Source organism: Epinephelus moara, chromosome 13 (genome assembly GCF_006386435.1).
Source record: "Epinephelus moara isolate mb chromosome 13, YSFRI_EMoa_1.0, whole genome shotgun sequence".
In the NCBI taxonomy this organism is placed as follows: domain Eukaryota; kingdom Metazoa; phylum Chordata; class Actinopteri; order Perciformes; family Serranidae; genus Epinephelus; species Epinephelus moara.
Window position 1 is genome coordinate 7,951,044 of NC_065518.1, and position 22,577 is coordinate 7,973,620.

General features: G+C 43.1%; 1 protein-coding gene across 14 annotated transcripts in view; it reads left to right on the forward strand.

Moving 5' to 3' along the window:
- tanc2b (tetratricopeptide repeat, ankyrin repeat and coiled-coil containing 2b) overlaps positions 1-21,119 on the forward strand; it is a 253,724-nt gene extending 232,605 nt beyond the window's left edge. For 12 of the 14 annotated variants that reach the window (XM_050059794.1, XM_050059793.1, XM_050059797.1 and 9 more), the window contains 15 exons: positions 239-399; positions 982-1,090; positions 1,208-1,330; positions 1,506-1,742; positions 1,898-2,107; positions 4,828-4,921; positions 7,989-8,122; positions 8,786-8,909; positions 9,944-10,119; positions 10,220-10,352; positions 11,220-11,249; positions 12,547-12,638; positions 13,969-14,115; positions 14,304-14,404; positions 14,526-21,119. In XM_050059794.1, coding sequence (XP_049915751.1) covers positions 239-399; positions 982-1,090; positions 1,208-1,330; positions 1,506-1,742; positions 1,898-2,107; positions 4,828-4,921; positions 7,989-8,122; positions 8,786-8,909; positions 9,944-10,119; positions 10,220-10,352; positions 11,220-11,249; positions 12,547-12,638; positions 13,969-14,115; positions 14,304-14,404; positions 14,526-16,593 — 3,939 coding nt within the window. In that variant the 3' untranslated portion in view covers positions 16,594-21,119. The remainder of the gene's footprint in view (positions 1-238; positions 400-981; positions 1,091-1,207; positions 1,331-1,505; positions 1,743-1,897; positions 2,108-4,827; positions 4,922-7,988; positions 8,123-8,785; positions 8,910-9,943; positions 10,120-10,219; positions 10,353-11,219; positions 11,250-12,546; positions 12,639-13,968; positions 14,116-14,303; positions 14,405-14,525) is intronic. The other 2 variants (XM_050059796.1, XM_050059798.1) reach the window with 1 other exon arrangement.
- Positions 21,120-22,577: the final 1,458 nt, after the last annotated feature.

Below are 22,577 nucleotides of genomic sequence, written 5' to 3' on the forward strand. Positions count from 1 at the left end.
AAGAATAATAAATGTTCATTATATTTATTTTTGCTTGAAGACTGAAAGATGCAGTAGTGGTCTTTTTGTCAAGATGAAACAAAGAGGATTTTTACAGATATAATTAAATCAGACATGGTTAATTTGCAGTGTTTTTATCAAATTCCCAAAGCAGTTTGTAATGAGATGATCAGACTACTATCAGTGTGACCTGAGTTATAAATAACTAATAACATGGTAACGATGTGTGTGTCTGCAGGGCACACTAGACTGGGAAGACTTCCAGCAACGTGTAGACAACCTGTCGGTCTTCCTGGTGAAGAGGAGGGACGGTACCAGGATGTTTGTTCACCCGTCCTTCAGGGAGTGGCTGATCTGGAGAGAAGAAGGAGAAAAGACAAAGTTCCTCTGTGATCCGAGGTGAGGGCGGGGCGGGAGAAACGGCGGATTGAAGTGAGAGGAGAGGCAGAAAATGAACAGAAACTACTTTTTCAACCAGCTCTGTATCATAACAGTGTGGGTAATATGTGTAAATGAGCTGTGGTAAAGTTTACTACCTTGTATGCCCATTACGACATCCTCACCACGAGTAAAGAAGCAGATGTCTCCCACGTTTAGAGATCTCTCAAACTGAGATCACATGGTTAAATTAGGCAGTGCTGTTAAAATATGAACCAGGATTCTGTTACTGCGTTGTTTGTTTCTCACCTAAAACATTTTCAGAAACATATTTTAGCTAAGGTGACAGTCAGTGTTTTCTCTGACAGCCACTTGCTGCTGCATCTTGTGTAACATGCCAGCATTGTGCAATCAGCCATGTATAAATATAAATCTCTCTGTCAGTCGCAGGTACATTATGTTTGTCTAGCAGACGACGTGTAGGAACATTTTATTTCCTGTATTGTAATTACAGCAGATTGCACCGACTGTGCAGAACACAATGTAATGACCTGATGAGTCAGTCTCAAGTATTGAAGGATCCTGTGTCCGTCCTCTCTGCAGGAGCGGTCACACCCTGCTGGCCTTCTGGTTCTCTCGGCAGGAGAACAAGCTGAACAGACAGCAGACTATTGAGCTGGGCCATCACATCCTCAAAGCACATATCTTCAAGGTACACCATTATTTGTCTCCACACACATCTATACACACACGCACGCATGCACGCCCCCGCACAGCTGCGGTCTGGCTCCAAAGTAATGAATATTTACACTCTATCTCTCTCTTCAAGGGCCTCAGCAAGAAAGTCGGGGTTTCCTCATCCATCTTGCAAGGCCTGTGGGTATCCTACAGTACAGAGGGCCTTTCAGCTGCACTTTCTTCACTCCGAAACCTCTACACTCCCAACATCAAGGTACCGGCGCCAACATAGCAGAGAGGAGTCATAGTTAAAGAATATTTCAACATGTTACTATGATGACTTCACAGAGAAACTTTCTCTCTGGACTCAGATAGTTTCAATATTTGAATACACGCTGGGTTAACTTTTTATTTCCTCATGTTTAATTATCTTGTCCGTGTGTTTCCAGGTGAGCCGGCTGCTGATGATGGGCGGTGCCAATGTGAACTACCGCACAGAGGTGCTGAACAACGCCCCTGTGCTGTGTGTCCACTCCCACCTGGGCTACATGGACATGGTGGCTCTGCTGCTCGAGTTTGGCGCCTCTGTCGACGCTCCGTCTGAGAGTGGCCTCACGCCGCTGGGCTACGCCGCGGCTGGGGGACACATGGCCATTGTGACAGCGCTTTGCCGCAAGAGAGCGAAGGTGTGTGAAGCGTGGAGAGTGTGTGATCAAGGCTGCGATTGAGCGCGTCTGTTTTTCTGGATTTTCATTAGAAGATCTTTTCCATGTCTTGATAACTGGATATAAATTGTCCTCACTAACTGGTTTTCCCGAACAACTCTGCGTCCTGTTTACAGGTGGACCACCTGGATAAGAACGGCCAGTGTGCCCTGGTTCATGCGGCCTTGAGAGGCCACATGGAGGTGGTGAAGTACCTCATCCAGTGTGACTGGTGCATGGGGTCGCAGCAGCAGCAGTCGCCTCAAACCCAACAACAGGCGTCCTTCACCAAGAGCCACGCAGTCCAGCAGGCCCTCATCGCTGCAGCCAGTATGGGATACACAGAGGTACGGCAGGGAGGGAGGAGAAGTCACGGTCTGAGTATCATGCTCTCCGGTGTCTTTAACTCCGACACTGATAATGACACTTTTGCTTTTTTGTTGTTTCTCGTTTTAACAGATCAACATGTGTTGAGGTAGATTTTGCTCGGCTCTGAAGCTGCAGAGAAAAATTATATTTTAAAAAAGCCAGATTTACTCATTAAAAGATATTCTGTGGCTTTGTGCACCACGATCACCCCGAGGTTATAGGTTATATATAAGTGAAAGAGATTTAGTAATGCAACAGGAAGTCACAGTTTCTCATTTGAGCTTTATTTTTCCAGAGAGATTTCAGGGAGCAGAAGCCTCTTTTTTGCAGCAGCACCCCAGATCACATTAGCACAGTTACACACATACACACCTGGAAGCGGCCCAATTCAACCACAGTCCAATCTGCTTGCCACTAAGCAGCTCCACTGGAGCAGTCGGGGTGCTCAAAGACACCTCAGCGCGCTGCTTTTTCAATTTTCACACCCAGATTTATCCTGCCGGTAACAAGCTCGCCTCTCTAACCCTTATTCCACCACTGTCCCTATGCACTGCAGTATGTCAGACATTTTTAACACCAGAACAGCCGCTGAAGTCCTGTTCCCAGGAAGAAAAAGAGGACGCAAGAAGAAGCAGACAGCACTAAAACGCTGATGATGATTAGTGTTTGAGCCGAAGGCAAGGAAGCCACTACGGCTGAATTGTCTCTGCATCTCCTTCAACTGTTTTCACTCTGTAAACACGAGTTGAAATGTTCGGCTCACTGCAGAGAAGTGCGTCTTTGTGATACTGTGCAGCAGTGCTGTTTAACTGTATTAATCAGAGGCTCATTTTCAGAAAGCTACGAACATACGTGGGGCCGGACATTCCTGTGCACTGTTATTCTCATCATGTGTGGACAGTCGACACAACACGTCACCACATTTTCAAAACTTTGATTTCCCTACATTGCAATTTACATTTACCGTTTACATTTTTACAACCTCCCTTAGGCCTGAAATTTCGCTGAATATTTGTCACGTGACTGTTGGTCTCATGCAAATTATTCATGGTTTCCCAGTTGTGCTGAGGAGCGCAGAATTTAATGTTTTTTACAGGATCTATTTGCTGCAAACAGCTTATTTTTGGCAAAATTTTGAAAGAGACAATGTAAAATAAAGCAATTAACGATATAAGCTAAGATTTGGTTTCCTGATGGAAGCATTTGTCACACAAGATGTGTTCAAGGACCACTAACAAAAGTTGGAATTCTGTGACAGGGCGTAAATTTGGCAGTTATTTAAAAAAGAAAACATGCTTTTTAAACTCACTGCTGGGTTTTAGCGTTCAGAGGCAATTAGACTAAGTACACAGAGGCATATTGTGACACAGTGTCAGTTATTCGCATGATTTTTATCTTTTTCAGCTTTTAGATGTTATTTATTTGTAAACAAGAACTGATCAGCGAGCCGGAGTTGGCCTGTGGGCCGCCAGTTAAATAGGCCTGCTGTACATTTTGCATTTTGTCACATTTTTTACTGCAATTTATTTTTCAAAACAAACTAAACGTGACTAATGTTCAGAGTGTGAGGTGAGACAGAATCAGATGGGGAAATAGTCAAACAGGTTGAGACAGAAAGCACTTTGGAGATGTAAAAAAAAGCTCTTTGCGGACCACTAAAGTGACACTGATTTGAATTTGAGGAAGAGTGAAGGAGGCAGCGGAAACAGCGAGAGTATGATGGAGGGAAAAGAAACGAGGAGAGGCCGAATGAAATGAGAGGGGAACCACGTTTAAATGATCCGTCTGTGGTAAATCCTACTTCGGCTCTGAAAGAGACTAAATCAATGACAACTTTGTTCCAACAGCTGATTGACTGAGGTGTGGTGGTCGATGTAGCTGCTAATGACGACTGTCAGTCATTTCAATTTCAGCCTTTGAAGGTCCAGTGTGTGAGATTGATTTAGCGGGATTAGGCAGCAACTAGAGGTGAGGATGGCAGATTGCAATCAGCTGAAGCTTCACCCAGTTAGAATTCCTCCAGTGTTCATTGTTTTACTGGAAATGGAATTATCTGCAGAGGTCTCTTCCTCTCTGAAACAAACGAACCAGGTGATTAAAACCAATAAAAAACCCAGAATGAAGCAGTTTCTCCGAAGCTGTTTGACATGTCGGATAAGGGCGGCTAACCTAGCAGCTGCTAATGTGTGTTCAGCTGATTCCTTTGATAACTTCAGATCCAGACTTTCAGGAGGTTTATAGCAGGAGCCGAATTATCCGTAGCGGTCAAATGGACCTGGTGATTTAAACCATTAAAAGCATCGAATAAAGCAGTTGCACATTTTTAAAAAAAAAAAAATGTTTTTTTGGCGGAAGAACTAAAACTACGGTGGGTGACCTTGACCCTATCTAGAGCCAGTGTTTGGTCTGTCTCTTCTGGGCTACTGTAGACAAGAACCCACTCCCTATGTAGATATAAACGGCTCATTCTAAGGTAGCAAAAACACAACAATTCTTATTTTCATGTGATTATACACTAAAGAAAACATACTTATTGTATGATATTCCATTTCTGCCAATATATCTCACTAAATCCTCCACTGGACCTTTAAAGTTATTCAAGAACATGGTTTTATTTTACATCATTTATCTTATCTCTGTCTGTTTAGAATAAACTTGGACATTAATCATTGTCACATTGAATCTTGTCCCCCTTCAGATTGTGTCCTACCTGCTGGACCTGCCAGAGAAAGATGAAGAGGAGGTGGAGCGTGCTCAAATCAATAACTTTGACACCCTGTGGGGGGAGACAGGTGGGAACACCTACTTTAGATACACGTTACACTCTTAAAACCCAGACACATGACTGTGAATGTTAATGGTTCATGTGGCTGTGAAGTCTCTGAACACAATGTAAAGATAATGAAGCAGTTTGTGAGACGTACACATGTTAAACAATATTTTTAAGGTGTTTTGTGAGAGGGTTTATCTGTGTGTCACTGCGAGGCAGAGCGCTGCAGTGCGGATATGAGAGATGGTTCTTGTGTGTCTGCTGCTGCTGCTGCTGCTGCTGCTGCTGCTGCTGCTGCTGCGTCAGATACTGATGGCAGTGCAGTGGTGTCATTGGAGCACAGACAGGGCTGGGCTCACCCAGAGGAGGAGGAGAGGGAGGAGGAGGGATGAGTGTGCTCCAGGGTGCTTAGAAAAGACTAGTGTGATTGCCCCATGGCAGGGTGTTGAGAAATGTAATGCATCATTGTAACCTAAAGCTATGAAACCTCGTTGCGAGCCTTATTCCCCCGCTGCAGTGTGTTAGAGAGCTGCTTCTCCCTGTCAGCTCAAGAGGAGGACTTGTACTCACTCAGCTGTGGTTTCATTGTTTATAAGAGATCAGGAGGATAACAGTTGTTCTGGAAGATGATTTTTAATCCCAGTGTTACTGGATAGGTCAACTGAAAATACATTAACAGCCAGAGGGAGAGTATGTATGTTCAGATGTACTCACTGAACTGTGTATATCAGAGTGTTCTTCCAGCAAAGGATAAATAGGTTCAAACTAAAGCTACACCGATAAATTAGCTGATATCTCATTGAGGATATATCAGTACCCGTGAATGCATCGGTCAACAAGCAGTAGTAAGAAGTACGTTTATTCAAGTACTGTAGTTAAGTACAGTTTACTTGAATTTCCCTTTTAGGCAACTTCATGTGTCTACTCCACTGCATCTTACAGGCAAATATTGTTCTTTATACTTCACTAGATTTATTATATAACGTAAGTCACTTTGCAAATTTCAGTTTTTAATATAAAATATAAATCAACAATCAAGTATTATAGGTTCAGATACCCATCAGTATTTAAAGAAATTATAATCAGATCCATCCTAACCAGCTGCAACTATTATTATTATTATTTATTTTTATTTATTTATTTTAACTTTTATTTTATTTTTATTGTTATTTTTATTTTAACTTTTATTTTTATTTTTTATTAAATGGGCCATATTTCATAATGAGCACTTTTATTTTTGGTACTCTAAATATATTTTGATACTTATACTTTTCTACTTAAGCTAACTTTTGAATGCAGGACGTTTACTTGTAGCAGAGTATTTCTACACTACTTTTACTTGAGTTAAAGATCCAAGTACTTCTTACACCCCTGCCGACAAGCAATAAATGCTAAATCAGGTTTCACTTTTTTTTTTTCAACTGTCAAATGTCCCGCTTTGTTTCTTGGTCCAACTTGTGCGGCAATATCCGGGGCTGAAAAATGAAGCCAACACGGAAGTGCAAAAAAAAAACAAAAAAAAACTGCAGTTCCTTGAATGGCCACTTGAGGCTGACTCCAAAAAAATTTATCCTCATATACCCCCATGTTAAAATACCCAACTTTAAGCAGAAATAATTATGTTTACAGCCCGGTACGAAAACAGTTTTGGTCTCTATAGCTAATTTCCCTGTTCATGACAACTGTATGGGAGGGGTTTATATAAATCACCCATTAAAATGTTATTAAGGCTTAAAGTTACGCATCATTAAGGGCGTGGCTGCCTGAGAGACATCACCACAGCTCCACCCTCTCGTCCAAATATCGTCCCTCAACCCCAAGTGACAAACATTTCCATCGTAGAAACACTGCCCGTGTGCAACCTCTTTTATTTAAAGAAGACACTGAAAAAGTTTTATCTCAAGCAGCACGTCTACTCACCATGACTAAACATCGCAAACACGTAACTTTTCATTTTAAAATTCAATTTTGCGTTTAGCTTATAAATCTCTTGATGGACTTACACCTGACTGTTTATCTGATATGTTGGTCAAATACGTTCCCTCATGATCCCTAAGATCATCCACCTCTGGTCTATTAAATGTCCCCCAGAGTAGAATTAGTTGTACTCAGAGTAGTGATTACTTCTGGCTCTAAAAGACCAAGATACCGAACTCAAGGCTTCAAAACAGAAGTCCACAAAGCAGTGGCACCTTTATACAGTCTTTTTTAAACAAACAAATCTAAGGGATTTGTTCAAAGTTTGTTTGTCTGTGTTATGTATTAAAGGAAATTGCTGTCGGCTGATGTATCGGTATCAGTCTAAGAAATCCAGTATGTGTCAGGCTATAGTTGAAACTGCGGTCAGCCCCTCTGGGCCTGCTTCTACTCTGCTTAAAGAGATTTGTTCACTCTGCTTAAATTATTCCAATTATAATCATTACGTTTGAGAAGATGTCTTTTCAAAGGCCTTCGTGTCAGCAAAATCTCGATGGGCTTCTCTTCCTCCCTTCTCTTCCTCTCTCCTCTCCTCTCCTCTCCTCTAATTGATGTTTTTACAACAGCATGTATCAATATATGAACCTACAGACAGTCATGACCCATATCGACAGCTCCTCTCAGCTTTGCAGAGCTTTACAGTGAATTTCAGCTCATCGTTCAGCTGTCAGAACCAAAACTTTAATGTTCTGCTTCATTCTCATAGCAGTGTTTTCAGCCACAGAAGGTGAAGAGGCTCTGTAAACCCCGCCCACATTACATGCCCAGACACAGATAGCGACTTGCAGGTGAAAACATTTAGCAGCTATTAAGATACTTCCTTCAGGCGTTGATAAAAAACTAAATATTTGCTTGTCATCGTTCATCATGTGAACACAAACATGACTCCAGATGAATGAACATGTTGCTCCATAACTGCTGTTTGCCATGTAAAAGGTGATGATATGTCACGTGTTTCCACTGCCCCCAAGTGGCCAAACAAATCAGTTACTGCAGGTTAATAATGACTTAATCACCAACAAAAATCATGTCTGCGCTAAATGATTTCTGTCCTCCACATTCACTTCTGCTTCTCCTCATCTCATCCACTGATCCATTGTGTGTTTGTGCAGCTCTGACCGCAGCCTCCGGTCGGGGGAAGCTGGAGGTCTGTCGTCTGTTACTGGAGCAGGGGGCGGCCGTGGCTCAGCCCAACAGACGAGGCATCGTTCCGCTGTTCAGCGCCGTCCGACAGGGACACTGGCAGGTTAGTGCTTACCTTTGTACCTTGTAGGGTGTGTGCAGGTTCTTAAGAAGTCTTCAAGGAGTAAAGGTCTAAAGGTCTAAAATATGAACTTGTAAAGTAACATTTTATCTAATTTCTTTTTGTCGAAACAAGTCCTTGAATAAGATGATTTGTCCAAAAACCAGTCTTAAATTTGGTTAAAAACTGCCTTCAAAAGGTCTTAAAAAGCATAAAATATAGACTGGACGATTTCTCCCTCCCTGCTGGGGCTCTGGATTTCCAGGGGTCATGGTTGGAGATCACGGGGACCTTTGTGGTCTTGAGAGACGATCATGGACACGGAGGATCTTATTTATTCATTTATTTATTTATTTATTTTGTAAAAACTAATAAAAATTGTGTCTGATACCTGCAGACATCCTGTTTTGCATTTGAGTGGACACCAGACATACATCTTGTTTTCCCAGTTTACTCTAAAATGCTGTACAGATGTGGCAATTATGCTCTTGGAACTAATTTTCATTTTTTATTAAAAAATTTTCAAACCATTTTCACTTAATTCTCTTTTGGTTTAATAAAAAGTAGCGTCACTTTTTTAACTTAACTTTTTATCACATCCAGTTGCTGTTATATGATGACGATGATGTGATATGATGACACGAGTTCTGTATTTGGGCGTTTTAGATCGTGGACCTCCTCCTCACACATGGCGCAGATGTCAACCTGGCTGACAAGCAGGGTCGCACTCCTCTAATGATGGCCGCCTCGGAGGGACACCTGGGGACTGTGGAGTTTTTACTATCTCAAGGTAAAGGGACTGAGCAGTTCCTCCAGGATGAGACAAGTTCAGCCATTCGACCTTGCAGTTCTGTTCGATCACCGCAACTTTAACACAATTTTTACAATTGAAAACAAATGAAATCTTGTTTTATTGTAGAGCTGCGTGCAGCGTATTGAGTCGCTCAGCCTCCCTCTCTCTGTCTGCTTATCATGAGACTATTAGAGTCACACACACAGTGACAGAACTAACTGTTAGCATCACATGGCTAGCGTTACCCAACGGTTATTAACTGGTTTAATAACAGAGTCAAGCAATTTCAGTGTGAGATTAATGGCTCTGTGTCGGATGTTTACTGCTGCAATGGGGCTTTTGACCAAGCGGCAAAATAAGATGAGAAGTGATGACATTGAGTAACCAGGCAGAGAGCGCAGGAGAAGAGCGGCTGATGGAGAGCGCTGCGTCAAACAGCAGCAGCAGCTGATTGTCGGCAAACAGCTGTTTCTACCCCCAAGGAAAAGCTACAATGAAACCAGGCTGCAGCAATCGCAGAATTTTAAAACATGGGTTTACAATACATTTTTGGTTGGTTAGGGCTTTCTGCGTATAGCAAGAGAGCATTTTTTGACACAGCTGAGACCAAAGTACAAGTAGAACCTCTGAAGCATAAATATGAGGATCTACTAGAATAAATACTGCACAAGATATCTCAACAGATGTTTAGTAAATTGATAGCTAAGGCAATAAATATGTGCAGCCATTTGTCATGATCTTTGGCATTCAAAGCCCTCCTACAGGAGCACTCGATATACCCGGGTGTTTCCTCTTCTCACACTCATCTAAACGCTGCAGTCCTTCACAGAAAAAAAAAAATCACAGCCACTGCACCAATAAAAACGAGCGTAATTACAGTTTTCAAATGTTGTTTACGATAATTACAGCCAAATTAAATCAGCAGCAGATTTTAAAAATCCATCAGAAATGAATTAAGCAGTTAGTTGTGAAAAGGATTCGGAGTGAAAGACGCCTGGCTGCGTCTCACTGCCGCCTGTGCCTCTTCCCAGGAGCCTCTCTGTCTCTGATGGACAAGGAGGGTCTGACCGCTCTGAGCTGGGCCTGTCTCAAAGGACACTTACCTGTCGTGCGCTGCCTGGTGGAGAGCGGAGCCGCCACCGACCACGCTGACAAGAACGGACGCACGCCCCTCGACCTGGCTGCCTTCTACGGCGACTCTGAAGTGGTACGAGTTTATGACTGAAAAGGGCTGGCTATTTTGTTTGACCTTCACTATACAGACAGATTTTTTCCCAGCCTTTCACACCATGTCTCTCTCTCTTCAGGTCCAGTTCTTGGTTGACCACGGCGCCATGATAGAGCACGTAGACTACAGCGGGATGCGTCCTCTGGACAGGGCGGTGGGCTGCAGAAACACGTCGGTGGTGGTTGCCCTGCTCAAGAAAGGAGCCAAGATAGGTAAGAGCGGGTTGGCGGAGTAAAGAGGCGACTGTTTAGCTCACAGAGGATGTCTTCTAAGTGCAGCATCTTTGTCCTGTAGCGCCATGAGAGAGGGTTATTTGCCTGCCGTGGAGATGAGATACAATTTGAGATTGTATTTTTGTTGAAAAGGTCATGCATTGGAGTTCAAGCATGAGCTGCATGAAAGGGAGAATCCAGAGATGCCCTTTCTTTAAAGTACACACTTCCTGCTGGTCATTATAGAGCGCTGTAGTATTGTACCGCAATAAGCCATGGATTCAGGTTCGTGTCTCCATGTAGCTTAAACCACTTCCTGCTACTGTATGTCATCCGCCCCCCTACTGCCGCATCGTGCTGCTTCTCCTCAGCTATTTATGGCTCTGATGTGTGTTTCTTTTTATTGTACTACTGCTGCCGCTGTGTTGTTTTGCTTTTTCTCTTTCTCTCTCTCTGTCTGTTTGTCTCTACCTACCGCTCACGCTATCTCCCCGGTTCTCTCTCAATCACATCCTCTCGCTCTATTCCTCTGCGGTTGCTCAGAGACAGGTTGTTATTAGCGCTTGTTTCTTTTCGGTATCCTTTTTTCTCCTTTTTCTTTTGCTCAGGCACTTATCTCCGCTTCTCACTGCTGCTTTTTTTGTGTTCCTTTTTCTCACTTCTCCTCCTCCTCCACCACTGCCATCACTTCTCTTCCTCTTTCTCGCTGTTTCTATCTGTTTTCTCTGGCAATTCTTCCCCTCCCCTCCCTCCCTCGCTCTGCCCTCCCACTCACACTCCCTTCCTTGCTCATGACCTCCTCCTTCTACCCCCCCCCTCCCTCCTCTTGTCTCCCCACCCATCCCCCGCCTCTCTCTCCGGCCCCAGGATGTCAGACGCTGCCCAGTCGGCCCCGAGGTAAAGCCAAGGCTGTCGACTTCTCACCCCACCAGGCATTTTGACAGCTCTATCTCCTCTCTCTGTGTTGTCTGTGTCGTCCTAAGTGTCGGCAGGCCAGCTTAGCTACCTTCTCAAACTGACAAATAATAACATGCAAAAGGTATTAGCACTGACAGTGATGCAGTCGGGATTGCCCTAGAGGTAGATGCTAACATCCGAGTGGTTAATGACAGCATGCCCGGCCTCCAGCCTGTGACGTCGTATCGAGGTGTTGACCTTCCATCCCACAGATGCATGACGGGGAGCCCCCTCAGTAGCACTTTGCGTGGTCGTGATTTAGCGGAAAATGCATGTCTTTGTAACTCCTCTGTACCACCGCCACCACAGACTGAGGTGATAAACCACTGTACTGTGCATCGCTCATCTTCCAGACGTTTCCTCAGTGTCAGCTAGGCCAGTCAGCAGCATTCCTACCCTCACCTCCACCACCCCCACCACCACCCCCACCAGCTCAGAGGACAGCCTGCAGAGCTCCGTTACACCCCTCCTGCTTGCCTCTTTTGTTTATCGTACCTGCCCTGTGTCTCCTTGTGCAAGATCCCCTTCCTTCTCATCTCTGTGGTGTGTGTACATGTGTCAAGGATTGCTGTTGCGCAGATACAGAAAAAGACAGTTTCAGTTTGATTTTTTTTCAGTCACAAAGCAGTCTGCAGGGATTAAGTGTCTTTTTTTCCTCTTTTCGTTTTTAAATACACGACACAAGTTTTTCCTGCTGCTCTCGATCACATCCCTGAATCAGTCACTAGTACAAAGAATTACTGTACATCTGCACTTCTTGACAAGACAGAAAATGTGTCTCTACAAAAACATGACAGCGTTTTTTTTGTTTGTTTTTCTGTACATCTACTCGGCCTGGGTTAAAACGTATTTGCAGATAATTGCTGCAGTTAATCAGCCATTTGAAAACCGTTTGAAATGTGCTCATTCTGCACTCTAATTCAGCAAACTCGACCCCCAGCAGGATTAAAGTAACACATAATTATCGGCAGATAGTATTTGACCCAGGCCTGACGTCCCATAGCGAGGTCACAGTGTTCTCAAGGTGTCAGAGCAGATCTTTGTAATCTTTTCTCTGCAGTGGATTGCCTGTCTTTTCTCCTCCATTTCCCCATTTTGGCTGTTGTCTCATCCCTGTTATTATTGTTGTGTGTAGTGTGACTCCCAGTCGCTCCCTCCTTCCTCCTCTGCTGCTTATTGCTGTGTGTCTTTCTCACTGCGCTTTTTGTTTTCATCTGTTCCTTCCTGTGTTACCCAGGTCCAGCCACGTGGGCCATGGCCACCTCCAAACCCGACATCATGATCATCTTACTCAGCAAACTCATCGAGGAGGGGGACAGTTTCTACAAGGTCAGACAACAGCTCAGGTTTCACTGGATGAATCACAGATATCTGTGTGATCTGTGATGTGATGAATGTGAAATATGAAAATAAAAATACCAATTCAGTATAAATTTCTTTCTCAGCAAGGACTGTGTACTGATCCTGTTTCTACCTGTTGTGAGCAATATAGACTTGGGTCATATGAAGGACGAAAAAAAGACATAATTATCAATAAGTAAATACAGTAATAAATAATTAAATAAATAAATGCTAAAATATATACGTAAATAAAAAAATTAAAGAAAAGCAGAGGTTAGGACCTCATTAAGATACGGACAGAAATACAGAGACAGATAAATGTAGTTGTACAAAAATTGGGGGGAAAAAAATTAAGATTATTAATTTTTTATTATTTTATTTCATTTTTATTATTTTCTAATTATCAACTTTTATTTATTTATGTATCTATTTATGTCCATATTTATTCAAACATTTATTTTATTTTTATTTTATTTTTTATAATTAATTTTATGAATTTATTTACTTATTTATTTATCTTTTTATGTCTATATTTATTTATTTATTTATTTCAATCATTTAATGTATTTGTTAAATGAAAAATAAAATATGATTTATATATCTATTTATCTCCATATTTATTTCAGCACATATTTGTTTATTCTTTTATTTATTTATGCATGTTTTTATTTATTTATTTCCATATTTACTTCAGCATTTTTTTATTCACTTATTGAAGCATTTATCTATTTATTTCCATATAGATTCAGTGTTTATTTATTTATTTATTTATTTATTTATATGTTTATTCTATATTGATTTGTATAATGCATGCATGTTTTTATTTATTTATTTCCATGTTTATGTCCGCATCCATTTATTTATGTGTTCTTTTATTTATAATTTTATGCATGGGTTTATTTATTTCGACATTTATTATTTCATTTATTTATTCCTGTATTTATTTATTTATAAAGACATTTTTAGTTCTCTATACAGTCAGTGTCACTTGACATAAATTATATATTTTCTTCAGAATAATATATGTTTTGTAGAAAGTAGAAAATTAAAGCTCTTAGTTTTATACGTGTTAGTGCACGTGTGGGATTTTACTGTATCTGTCCTGTAGTTTCCCAAACAAAATACATTCAGTTGTTTGTAGATATTATATTGTAAATAACAACGTTAATCTACAGTGAAAACAAGACAATGAGCTTTGATTGAGAACAAATGATAAATGTATCTTTATGTCTGGCTCTGGTTTATATTGTGCAAGGTTTTCAGATTATATTTCACTACGTCATGACGATAACCTGACTTCTCTCTGTTTGTCCAACAGAAGGGGAAGGTGAAGGAGGCAGCGCAGCGTTATCAATATGCCCTCAAAAAGTTTCCACGCGAAGGCTTCAGCGAGGACCTCAAGACATTCAGGGAACTCAAAGTATCGCTCTTCCTCAACCTGTCCCGATGTCGGAGGAAAATGAACGTAAGTCTGAGGCCTGAGCGGCTGGTGGAAGATGCCAAAGCAGACGTGTTTCAGATTGACTTCTGAGATGTCTGTTGTACTAAATAACCAAACCACATTGTATCATATGTCGAACATAATGACGATGATGCTGCCAGCTGTGTTTCCCTTTGTCTTGATATGTGTTGGATGTTGCTCAATCTCTGCAGGACTTTGGGATGGCTGAGGAATTTGCTACCAAGGCACTCGAACTGAAACCAAAATCGTATGAGGCATACTATGCCAGAGCACGCGCCAAGCGTAGCAGCAGGTACGCTCCTTTTATCTCTCTACACATCATAGAGTGAGATACTCTTTGATATGCATTTTAAATTGTCTCTGCAGCTATGTTGACTTTTCCCCAAAATTAAAAATCAATCTCTTGTTTCCAGACAATTTCCTGAAGCCTTAGAGGACCTGAATGAAGCCATGAAGCAGTGCCCCAACAACCGAGAGATCCAGCGGCTGCTCCAGAGGGTGGAGGAGGAGTATCACCAGCTCAACCAGGAGGAGCACCAGCAGCAGGACCTGGAGCTGGAGCCTCCTCCCTCCCCTCCTCCTACACCTCCCCCAGAAGACGAGGAGTCCCTGTCCCTGTCCATGCCTCTCCCCCCTCCCCCAGAGCCCCGTCTGGAGGACATGGAGCCTGTCCAGGACCTGTTTGAGGACGAGGACTACCTGGAGCAGGAGCTGGAGGCCATGTCTGTGGGTCTGCCCCCACCCGAGTCTCTCACCAACCCCTCCAGCCTTCCCATCATCCAGAGCCCACCGCTGTCCCCAACACATCCAGATCAGATCTACTTAGCGGGAGGTTCGCCCATGGGCCAGCCCTACGAATATCACCCCACCTCTTCCTCCATGTCCTCTCCAACCCGCGGCTCGTACCAGCCCACATCGCCCTCCCTCTCCCCGACGCATCAGAATCACTATCGACACAGCCCGCCTCATACCTCCCCGGTGCACCAGTCGTCCTACGGCTTCAGCCCGCCTTCTATGGGTAGTGGAGGTCAGGGGATGGATCACCAGAGCCCACCGCCTTCTCCTTTACGTCGGGCAGCTCAGTACAGAGCCAGTCCACCAGTAGAGAGTGTTTGTCTGTACAGGTCCCAGTCCGGGTCACCTGTGCGCTACCAGACAGAGCAGCTCCCCGGCCGACCCAAATCCCCCCTCTCCAAGATGAGCAGCCAGCGTTCGTTCCAGCTGAGCTCGCAGCAGTCTCTGTCCTCGCAGCACCACCAAGCCCAAGGCCTTCGTCTTCAGCCTTCTATAGCCCAAATAGTCCGCACAAACCAGCCCAGCAACGTGATGGGCAACAGCCTCTACAGCGGCCAGATGGGACACTCCATGAGTGGTCGCTACCAGGGGGGTTCGGTGGATGTCGAGAGCCGGCTGGTGTACCAGCCCTCCTTGGATGGACGGTCCATGCCCCAGGTGCAGGCCAGCCTCAGCTCTGGGGCCCTCTGTCAGCACGGCGGCCGAGGAGGGGTTATGGAGTCGGGCCTGTTGAAGGATGAGCTACCCCAGCGCCCCTCCTCTGCCTACCGCGCCAGCAGCGGGGGCCCGGGGGGCATCCGTTACAGCCAGACGCCCCAGATAAGCCGCAGCCAGTCAGCCGCCTATTATCCAGTCTCCGAACACGTACTGGAGCGAGCCAATGCCATGCCCCCCTGCCAGCTGGGTTCTCCCGAGATCCCCCACATGGTGAGACGCCCCGTCAGTGCCAATACTACTGAGATGAAGCAGCACGTGCCCACCCCGAGGCCTCTCATCCACTCACAGAGCGTAGGCCTTCGATTCTCCCCGTCCAGCAACAATATCTCAACTGGATCCACCTCCAATTTAGCGCCGGGCTTCAGGCCGTCCTCTTCCATTCAGCAGATGGAGATCCCCCTGCAAGCCACATACGAGCGCTCCTGTGATGACATCTCCCCAATCTCTCCCTCTCAAGGCGGCGGGGGGCTGTATCCAGGCGAGACCACACGCTCTCGGAACACGCCCTTCATGGGCATCATAGACAAGACGGCGCGGACTCAGCAGTACCTGCATCAGCCCTCGCGGTCCAGGGCCATGACGTCCATGGACTCCGCTATCAGCCCCACCTCGCCTGGCCAGCTGGTCCAGCAAGGCTCCACCTACAGCCCCCCCGCCTCGCTGGGCAACATCGCCTACTACAACAAGACTAACAACGCCCAGAACGGACACCTGTTGGAGGAGGACTACTACACCCAGACGCAGCCCCCCTCGCTGGGCAAGCTGGCCAACGGCTCCCGCGGCAGTGGGGACATCCTGGAGCGGGTCAGCCAGGTGCCCACCTATCCGGATGTGAAGGTGGCGAGGACTCTGCCCGTGGCACAGGCCTACCAGGACAACATGTATCGCCAGCTCTCGCGTGACTCCCGGACCCAAGGCCCCACCTCCCCCATCAAACCAAAGAGACCATTTGTGGAGTCAAACGTGTGATGGCCTGCCTGTGATTGGTTGGTCGGACTGGGCTTGTCAGTGGGAGTGAGAGGAGGAAAATATTTAGCTCGACAGCAGATGCTGCTGACCCCTTGTGTATGTGACATGGACGGACTCATCTTAAAGAACTCACCAGAGAGAAACCCACTCAGCCGGCACACACACACTTAGGGTATTAGACATTATCTTATATGAGAAACATAACTAACAGTGAAAGCGATTATTTCATTATCATATTCTGCACACAGGTGGGACAACAGGAGGGTCCTCAGTTCTGATCTCATACTGAATCAAAGACCGGTGCACTTCCAGAATGTTGTGTGGCACAAAGTTCCCACAGGTGAACACGACAGGTGGGACTGTGAGAGTGAAAGTACTAACCATCGGACTCGACTCGTGGACTCTGTATCCATCTTCTGTTCTTTCAAAGTGTGCTCTTAACCAAGGTTGCTAGTAGGCTCTATTCTATGTAATACAATATTATATGTTCAATACTGTACATTGCTCAGAAAATACAAATGGCTCAACAAAACTCAGTACTTAGAGAAAAATGACAATATTTATAATTAAGTTATATATTGTACATAGAAAGAAAACATAGTTTGCGTTTGAATTGTATTCTGTTAACCCTGCCTTTGTGTCCCACTGCTAGTCATATGGATGTGGAAACCGATCAGGGCGAGGAACGAGGGACATCGACCAACTTTGAATGACGTAATTACCTCTAATGTGTCGAAATAAAAAGGATTCTGTCGTGGTTTAATGCTAGAAGATGCAGTAGGTCCTAAACGATGTGAAGGACGTAACTAGCAGGTTTATCAATTAATCTGCAATGTTTTTTCTGTAAAATGTCGGAAAATAGAAACAATATGTCCGGTATGATTCCCGCAGTCTGAGAGCGGAGGCTTCAAATGTAAGGTTACCATCAGAAAGTCTGGCCAGTTTATTTCCTGTCAACCGAGCTATAGATTAATTATTTTTAGCTCTACGTTAATAAACACACGAGAATTCAGATCTTACACAAAGTACCACAGAGTGCTTCAAAAGTTTAGCTGGAATTAAAATGCTTTTGTCAGAGTTAAAAATGATGCTTACACCTATTTTGCATCTTCTTTTGTTCATTAAATCATTTTTGAAAACTACGTAAATACGTAAACTATGATTTTCTATATTTCCTGTATCACAGACCTCATGATAAGCATTCATGCAGTGATACTTAACTTCAGGCCACCACAGCGTGCCGGGTGGCCCGCCAACCACTTTCTAATTCACACTGGGAATTTTTTTTGTACTCTGAATGTAAATAAGGCACCAGAGTGCACGGAAAAGCTTAAAAATCAAGCTTTATTTTGGTAAAGTGCCAGGGGAGGAACCTCTAGACCCCCCAGCAGACATCCGGACTAAGCCCACCCCTGCGTACACCTGAGCCGTGCTGCGACTGGATTTGCCTTTTAGCAAAGAAGTAAAGATGAGTGAGGACAGCAAACATTAAAAGATTAAACAGGGCTGCACCATATGCAAAAAACATATATAGTTTTATTATTTTGACAGATACTGCGATTTGAGTCACGATTTTAGCGGTAATAGCAATTTTTGCATCTGATTTTCACTTTTAAAAAATGATGTGATTTTATTTTCTGGGGTCTGTGCCTAATAAGCATGTTCCTTTACATCTGGAATATGATTACGGGATGTTGTGACACATTTTACCTTTATCAGAAATTGCAGCTCCCAAGATTCGGATATTACACTTGGCAGTATTGTGATTTCTATAATATTTCGATTTATTATAATAATAATAAACTACTTATAAAGCGCTTTTCAAAACAAAGTTACAAAGACTTTTACACAGTTGATCCTGGATTCAAAACAATGTGGAATTCAAGCAAAAAAAATGAGTCAATTTTAAGAAAATGCAAAAAACAAAAAATAAAATACCGTCACTGAAGCAGATAAGCAAAGATGGCAACTAATTGCCGTGTGGATTGTGCTGAGGTACAGCAGATCAAACAATCAGAGTAACACATTCAGCCCTAGTTGAAATCAGGCAATTCATTTATTATATATACTGATAAATATTGTTAATGTTTATTTACTGGCCTCCTGTCATTTTTGCAAAAGTGGCCCTCGGGGAAAGCAAGTTGAGAATCTCTGCTGTAGTGTCAAGGCTGCAATCTCTACACGTAGTCTGACATATTGGACCTGCTCCCTGTCAGTAAACAACTTTGAATACTAGCTTAATCAAACAACATCAGTTGCTGTAGCTTTGTACAAGCTCATAGGATTGTTTTTGAGTCAACTCATGGAAGTCAAGTTGAACAAAAATCTGGCCTTGTTTGTAATTTGAATCTCCAGCTCCAGGAATCTTGCGGGTCAGATGATGAGTGACTTCATCACGTGGCGCACGAGCATCAAAGTTCGCCTTTGTCCCTCCTCCGCGGGTGATTACGCTGCGTGTTCCTAACAGAGAGCGTACATATGCTAGTGATGGGTTAACATGGATAGTGCTCAGCGATTAAAAGCAAGCAAATGCATACACGACCACTGTTACAGACGTTTCCCTCTCTCCTGCATCACCTCGTTTCTTTTTACCCACGATGCATTTTTATTCCGCCACTTCTTCTGCACTAAAAATGCCTGTTAAGTTCTTAACTAAGGGTGCACTTTATGTATTTTACTTACTTTTGTTGTTAACGGTTGTTGAATCTGGAGAAAGTGGGCGTGTGATCAGGCAGACCTCCGACCGGTGAGACTATCATAGACACTATTATTATATGATTTACAAAAGCAGCGATGAATGACAATATGAAGAGCAAACAATGTTTTTAAACCGGTGAAGATGTATAGACTTTCTAGCACAAGTTGTATATACTGACTCAGATGTTCCACTTCGGGTCCAGCGCGGGTTTGTGAGTGAAGCAAGATCATATTTAAGTATTCCACATCATTAGAAAATATCCATTAAAGTCCTCTATCTCTAAAGGAGCCAGTCTAATCCACTGGTCTTGCACACATCTTGAAATTAAGTCAAATCTACTGCAACAAAAAAAAGTGTGACTGAGGTTCAGTGCTCAGAAACTCCATATTTGGAGTTTGGGGTGATCGAGAAAGTGGAAGAATATTCAAGTTATTTGTATATGTGGGAAAAGTTACGGACCATTTGTCTGTAACGTTTTATTTTGGTTTCTCTGATAAAGAATATCTAAAGAGTTCATTCTCAGTTTCACCTGCTACCAGAGAGATGCCCTACTTATCTTTACAGAAATGAAGGTATAAACTGTATTATACTTAATTTAAGAAGACTTCTAGGTTGAGGACATTCGAGGGTGTATGGTTTCAAGCTGTCTATGTATATTAGTTTGCTGTAAATAGTCCGATGCATGTTCTATTCTTTCCATGAGCTCAAGCGGAAACATGTATAGCAGTGTTCTGACTCTGGTGTGCGACACGCGCGACGCTCGGATCAAGATAAGGAGACCGCTCTCCCCCCCTGAACTGTCCTTATCATTTTCCCTTCAACCTCACCAGACAAAAAGCAAAAGGTTTTCTTTTCTTTTATTTTAATGTATTTGCTTGCTGAGCAGAGTTCTCTTGTCTGTAAATGTGAGCTTTCAGATCGCTGTGATAAAAAGTTTAATTAAAAACAATAAAAAAGAATGTGTTTTTATCTCATGATAACTGATTGTAATCTGTACAGTCAAACATATGTATTGGAGGAAACAAAAAAAAGAACATATTTATAAATGGTTACCAACTGAAACACGCCCTGCATGTCAGTCATTTATTTTAATGATTATTTGGATCTAACATACAGACGTCATTTTCTTATTTTGGATGATTTTGGTCCACAAAACAAACATATACCTCCAGTGTGTCGACAAGCTTCTGTGCAATATGATGCAATTCAATACAACTCCAGAATACACTGCATTTTTAAAGCTATTAATGTTTAAATCAAAGGTGTTGTTGCATCGGATTTCATGATATCGTTAAAGATATACTATGCAGGATTTTATCAAACAATGTCATCCCTCTCAATCATCACTTATGACTAACTACAAGTGTGTGGTGATGCCTTTATCTGCAGAGACACTGCCCGTGTTTTCCAGCACATCGTGACTCCCAACTCCTCAAATACCGACACTTGGTCAGTTGCCCTTGGCATCAAACTATGACACTCCAGTTACACATACAGCAACAGTTTTGGATGCTCAGGGACAGAGTGTCGGTTCACGCTTGTTAAATGCATTCTGTCCTTTCAAGCTAAACTTGGCGTGTAGGTAAAAAACTTTTGGGGTTTTTTAGGTTTAAAAGTCAACAAAAAGTACGTGGTTAGGTTTAGAAAAGAAATGGCTTGGCTTAAAATAACATGGATTTTTTTTAAAGTAAAGTAATGTCACATATGTCACTAGCATAGTTAGTTTGCTCATTTTCCGTAACCACTTATCCTGTTAGGGGTCGTGGGGGGGCTGGAGCCTATGCCAGCTGACACTGGGCGAGAGGCAGGGTTCACCCTGGACAGGTCACCAGACTATCACAGGGCTGACACATAGAGACAGACAACCATTCACACTCACATTCACACCTACAGCCAATTTAGAGTCACCAATTAACCTGCATGTCTTTGGACTGTGGGAGGAAGCTGGAGCGCCTGGAGAAAACCCACGCTGACACAGAGAGAACATGCAAACTCCTCACAGAAGGGCTCCCCCACCAAGGGTTCAAACCAGGAACCCTCTTGTCCAACATGAAACCAAAAGGTTTGGTTTCATGTTGGACACAAACAACAGTCTCATGGGTGAAAGTCCAGAGTTCCTGCTTACCCTATTTGGACTTTCTTGCTCTTCATACTACAGCAGTTGCTCAGAGCATCAAAAAATGCAGCTACCTGATGCATTTCTTAACACCACTAAAGGGTGCCTCGCTGCGTCGGTATCTGACACCGAAGGCTACTGTTAAGCATCAGTATTTGACAAGTTGGGAGTGAGACCAGATTGCTTTCTATATTTTCTTCTTTGTTGTGTTCAGGGCGTTCCTGGGCAGCACAAAGGTAGGCTCGGGACTTAGCGACCAGACTTTAAGCACCAGGCATCCAAGAGGAAGCTGCGGAAATTGCAAGGCCAAACACCAACTGCACAAAGCTGAAGTTGCCTTTCATTGTTGCTGTTGATGCTGTTTAGCCAACAACTCCTGCATAGTATACCCTCATGTATTTTACATCGTCACACATCTGTTGGCCTTTGAACCAAAGTCTGAGCACCAGTTTGTCCAAAACATGGTGCTCATTCCTGGAAATGCTCAATTTTTAATGGTTGAATTTTACTCACAATGTTACTTTATGTTTATGCTGAGTAGTTTAAAAGGTGAACTTCACCAGTTTTACACATCAGAGTCTGTTCTGCCCTACAAAGGCAACCACAGTGAGACGAAGGGCTTCAAAGTTTCTTGTGTGTTAAAGGTAGAATCGTGATTTTTATGCCAAAAACTCTGCCTTTGTATGACCTTAAAAAGACGTATAGGCAATCCAAAGACAGAGTGCAGTAACTACAACTAGTGATTCTTCTTACTACATTCAATTCATATTTGTTTCTTTTATAGATGTCTGTTTCAAATAGTGACAGAATATTTTAAGTAACCCTCAGATATTATTTTGATTTAATTTTCACTTCATCAGGTTTGACCTTTATTGAGATTCCTTGACAACATCATCTTTATCACTGATCCACTATCGACTGGTCATTGTCAAGTTATCAGTTACTTTGTCGTTGGCATCATTCTGACGTACTGCAATCTTAAGTACTGTATCATAGACAACTGGACTTGAGTCTCTTAAAGACATTTCGCCTCTCATCCAACAGGTTTAATCAGTTCTTAGTAGGTTTGTCACAATACCAGAATTTCAGTAGTTGATATCAACACCAGTGAATTTCCACGATTCTCAATACTCATTCGATACCACGATAAAAATCAAAAAATAGAACTCA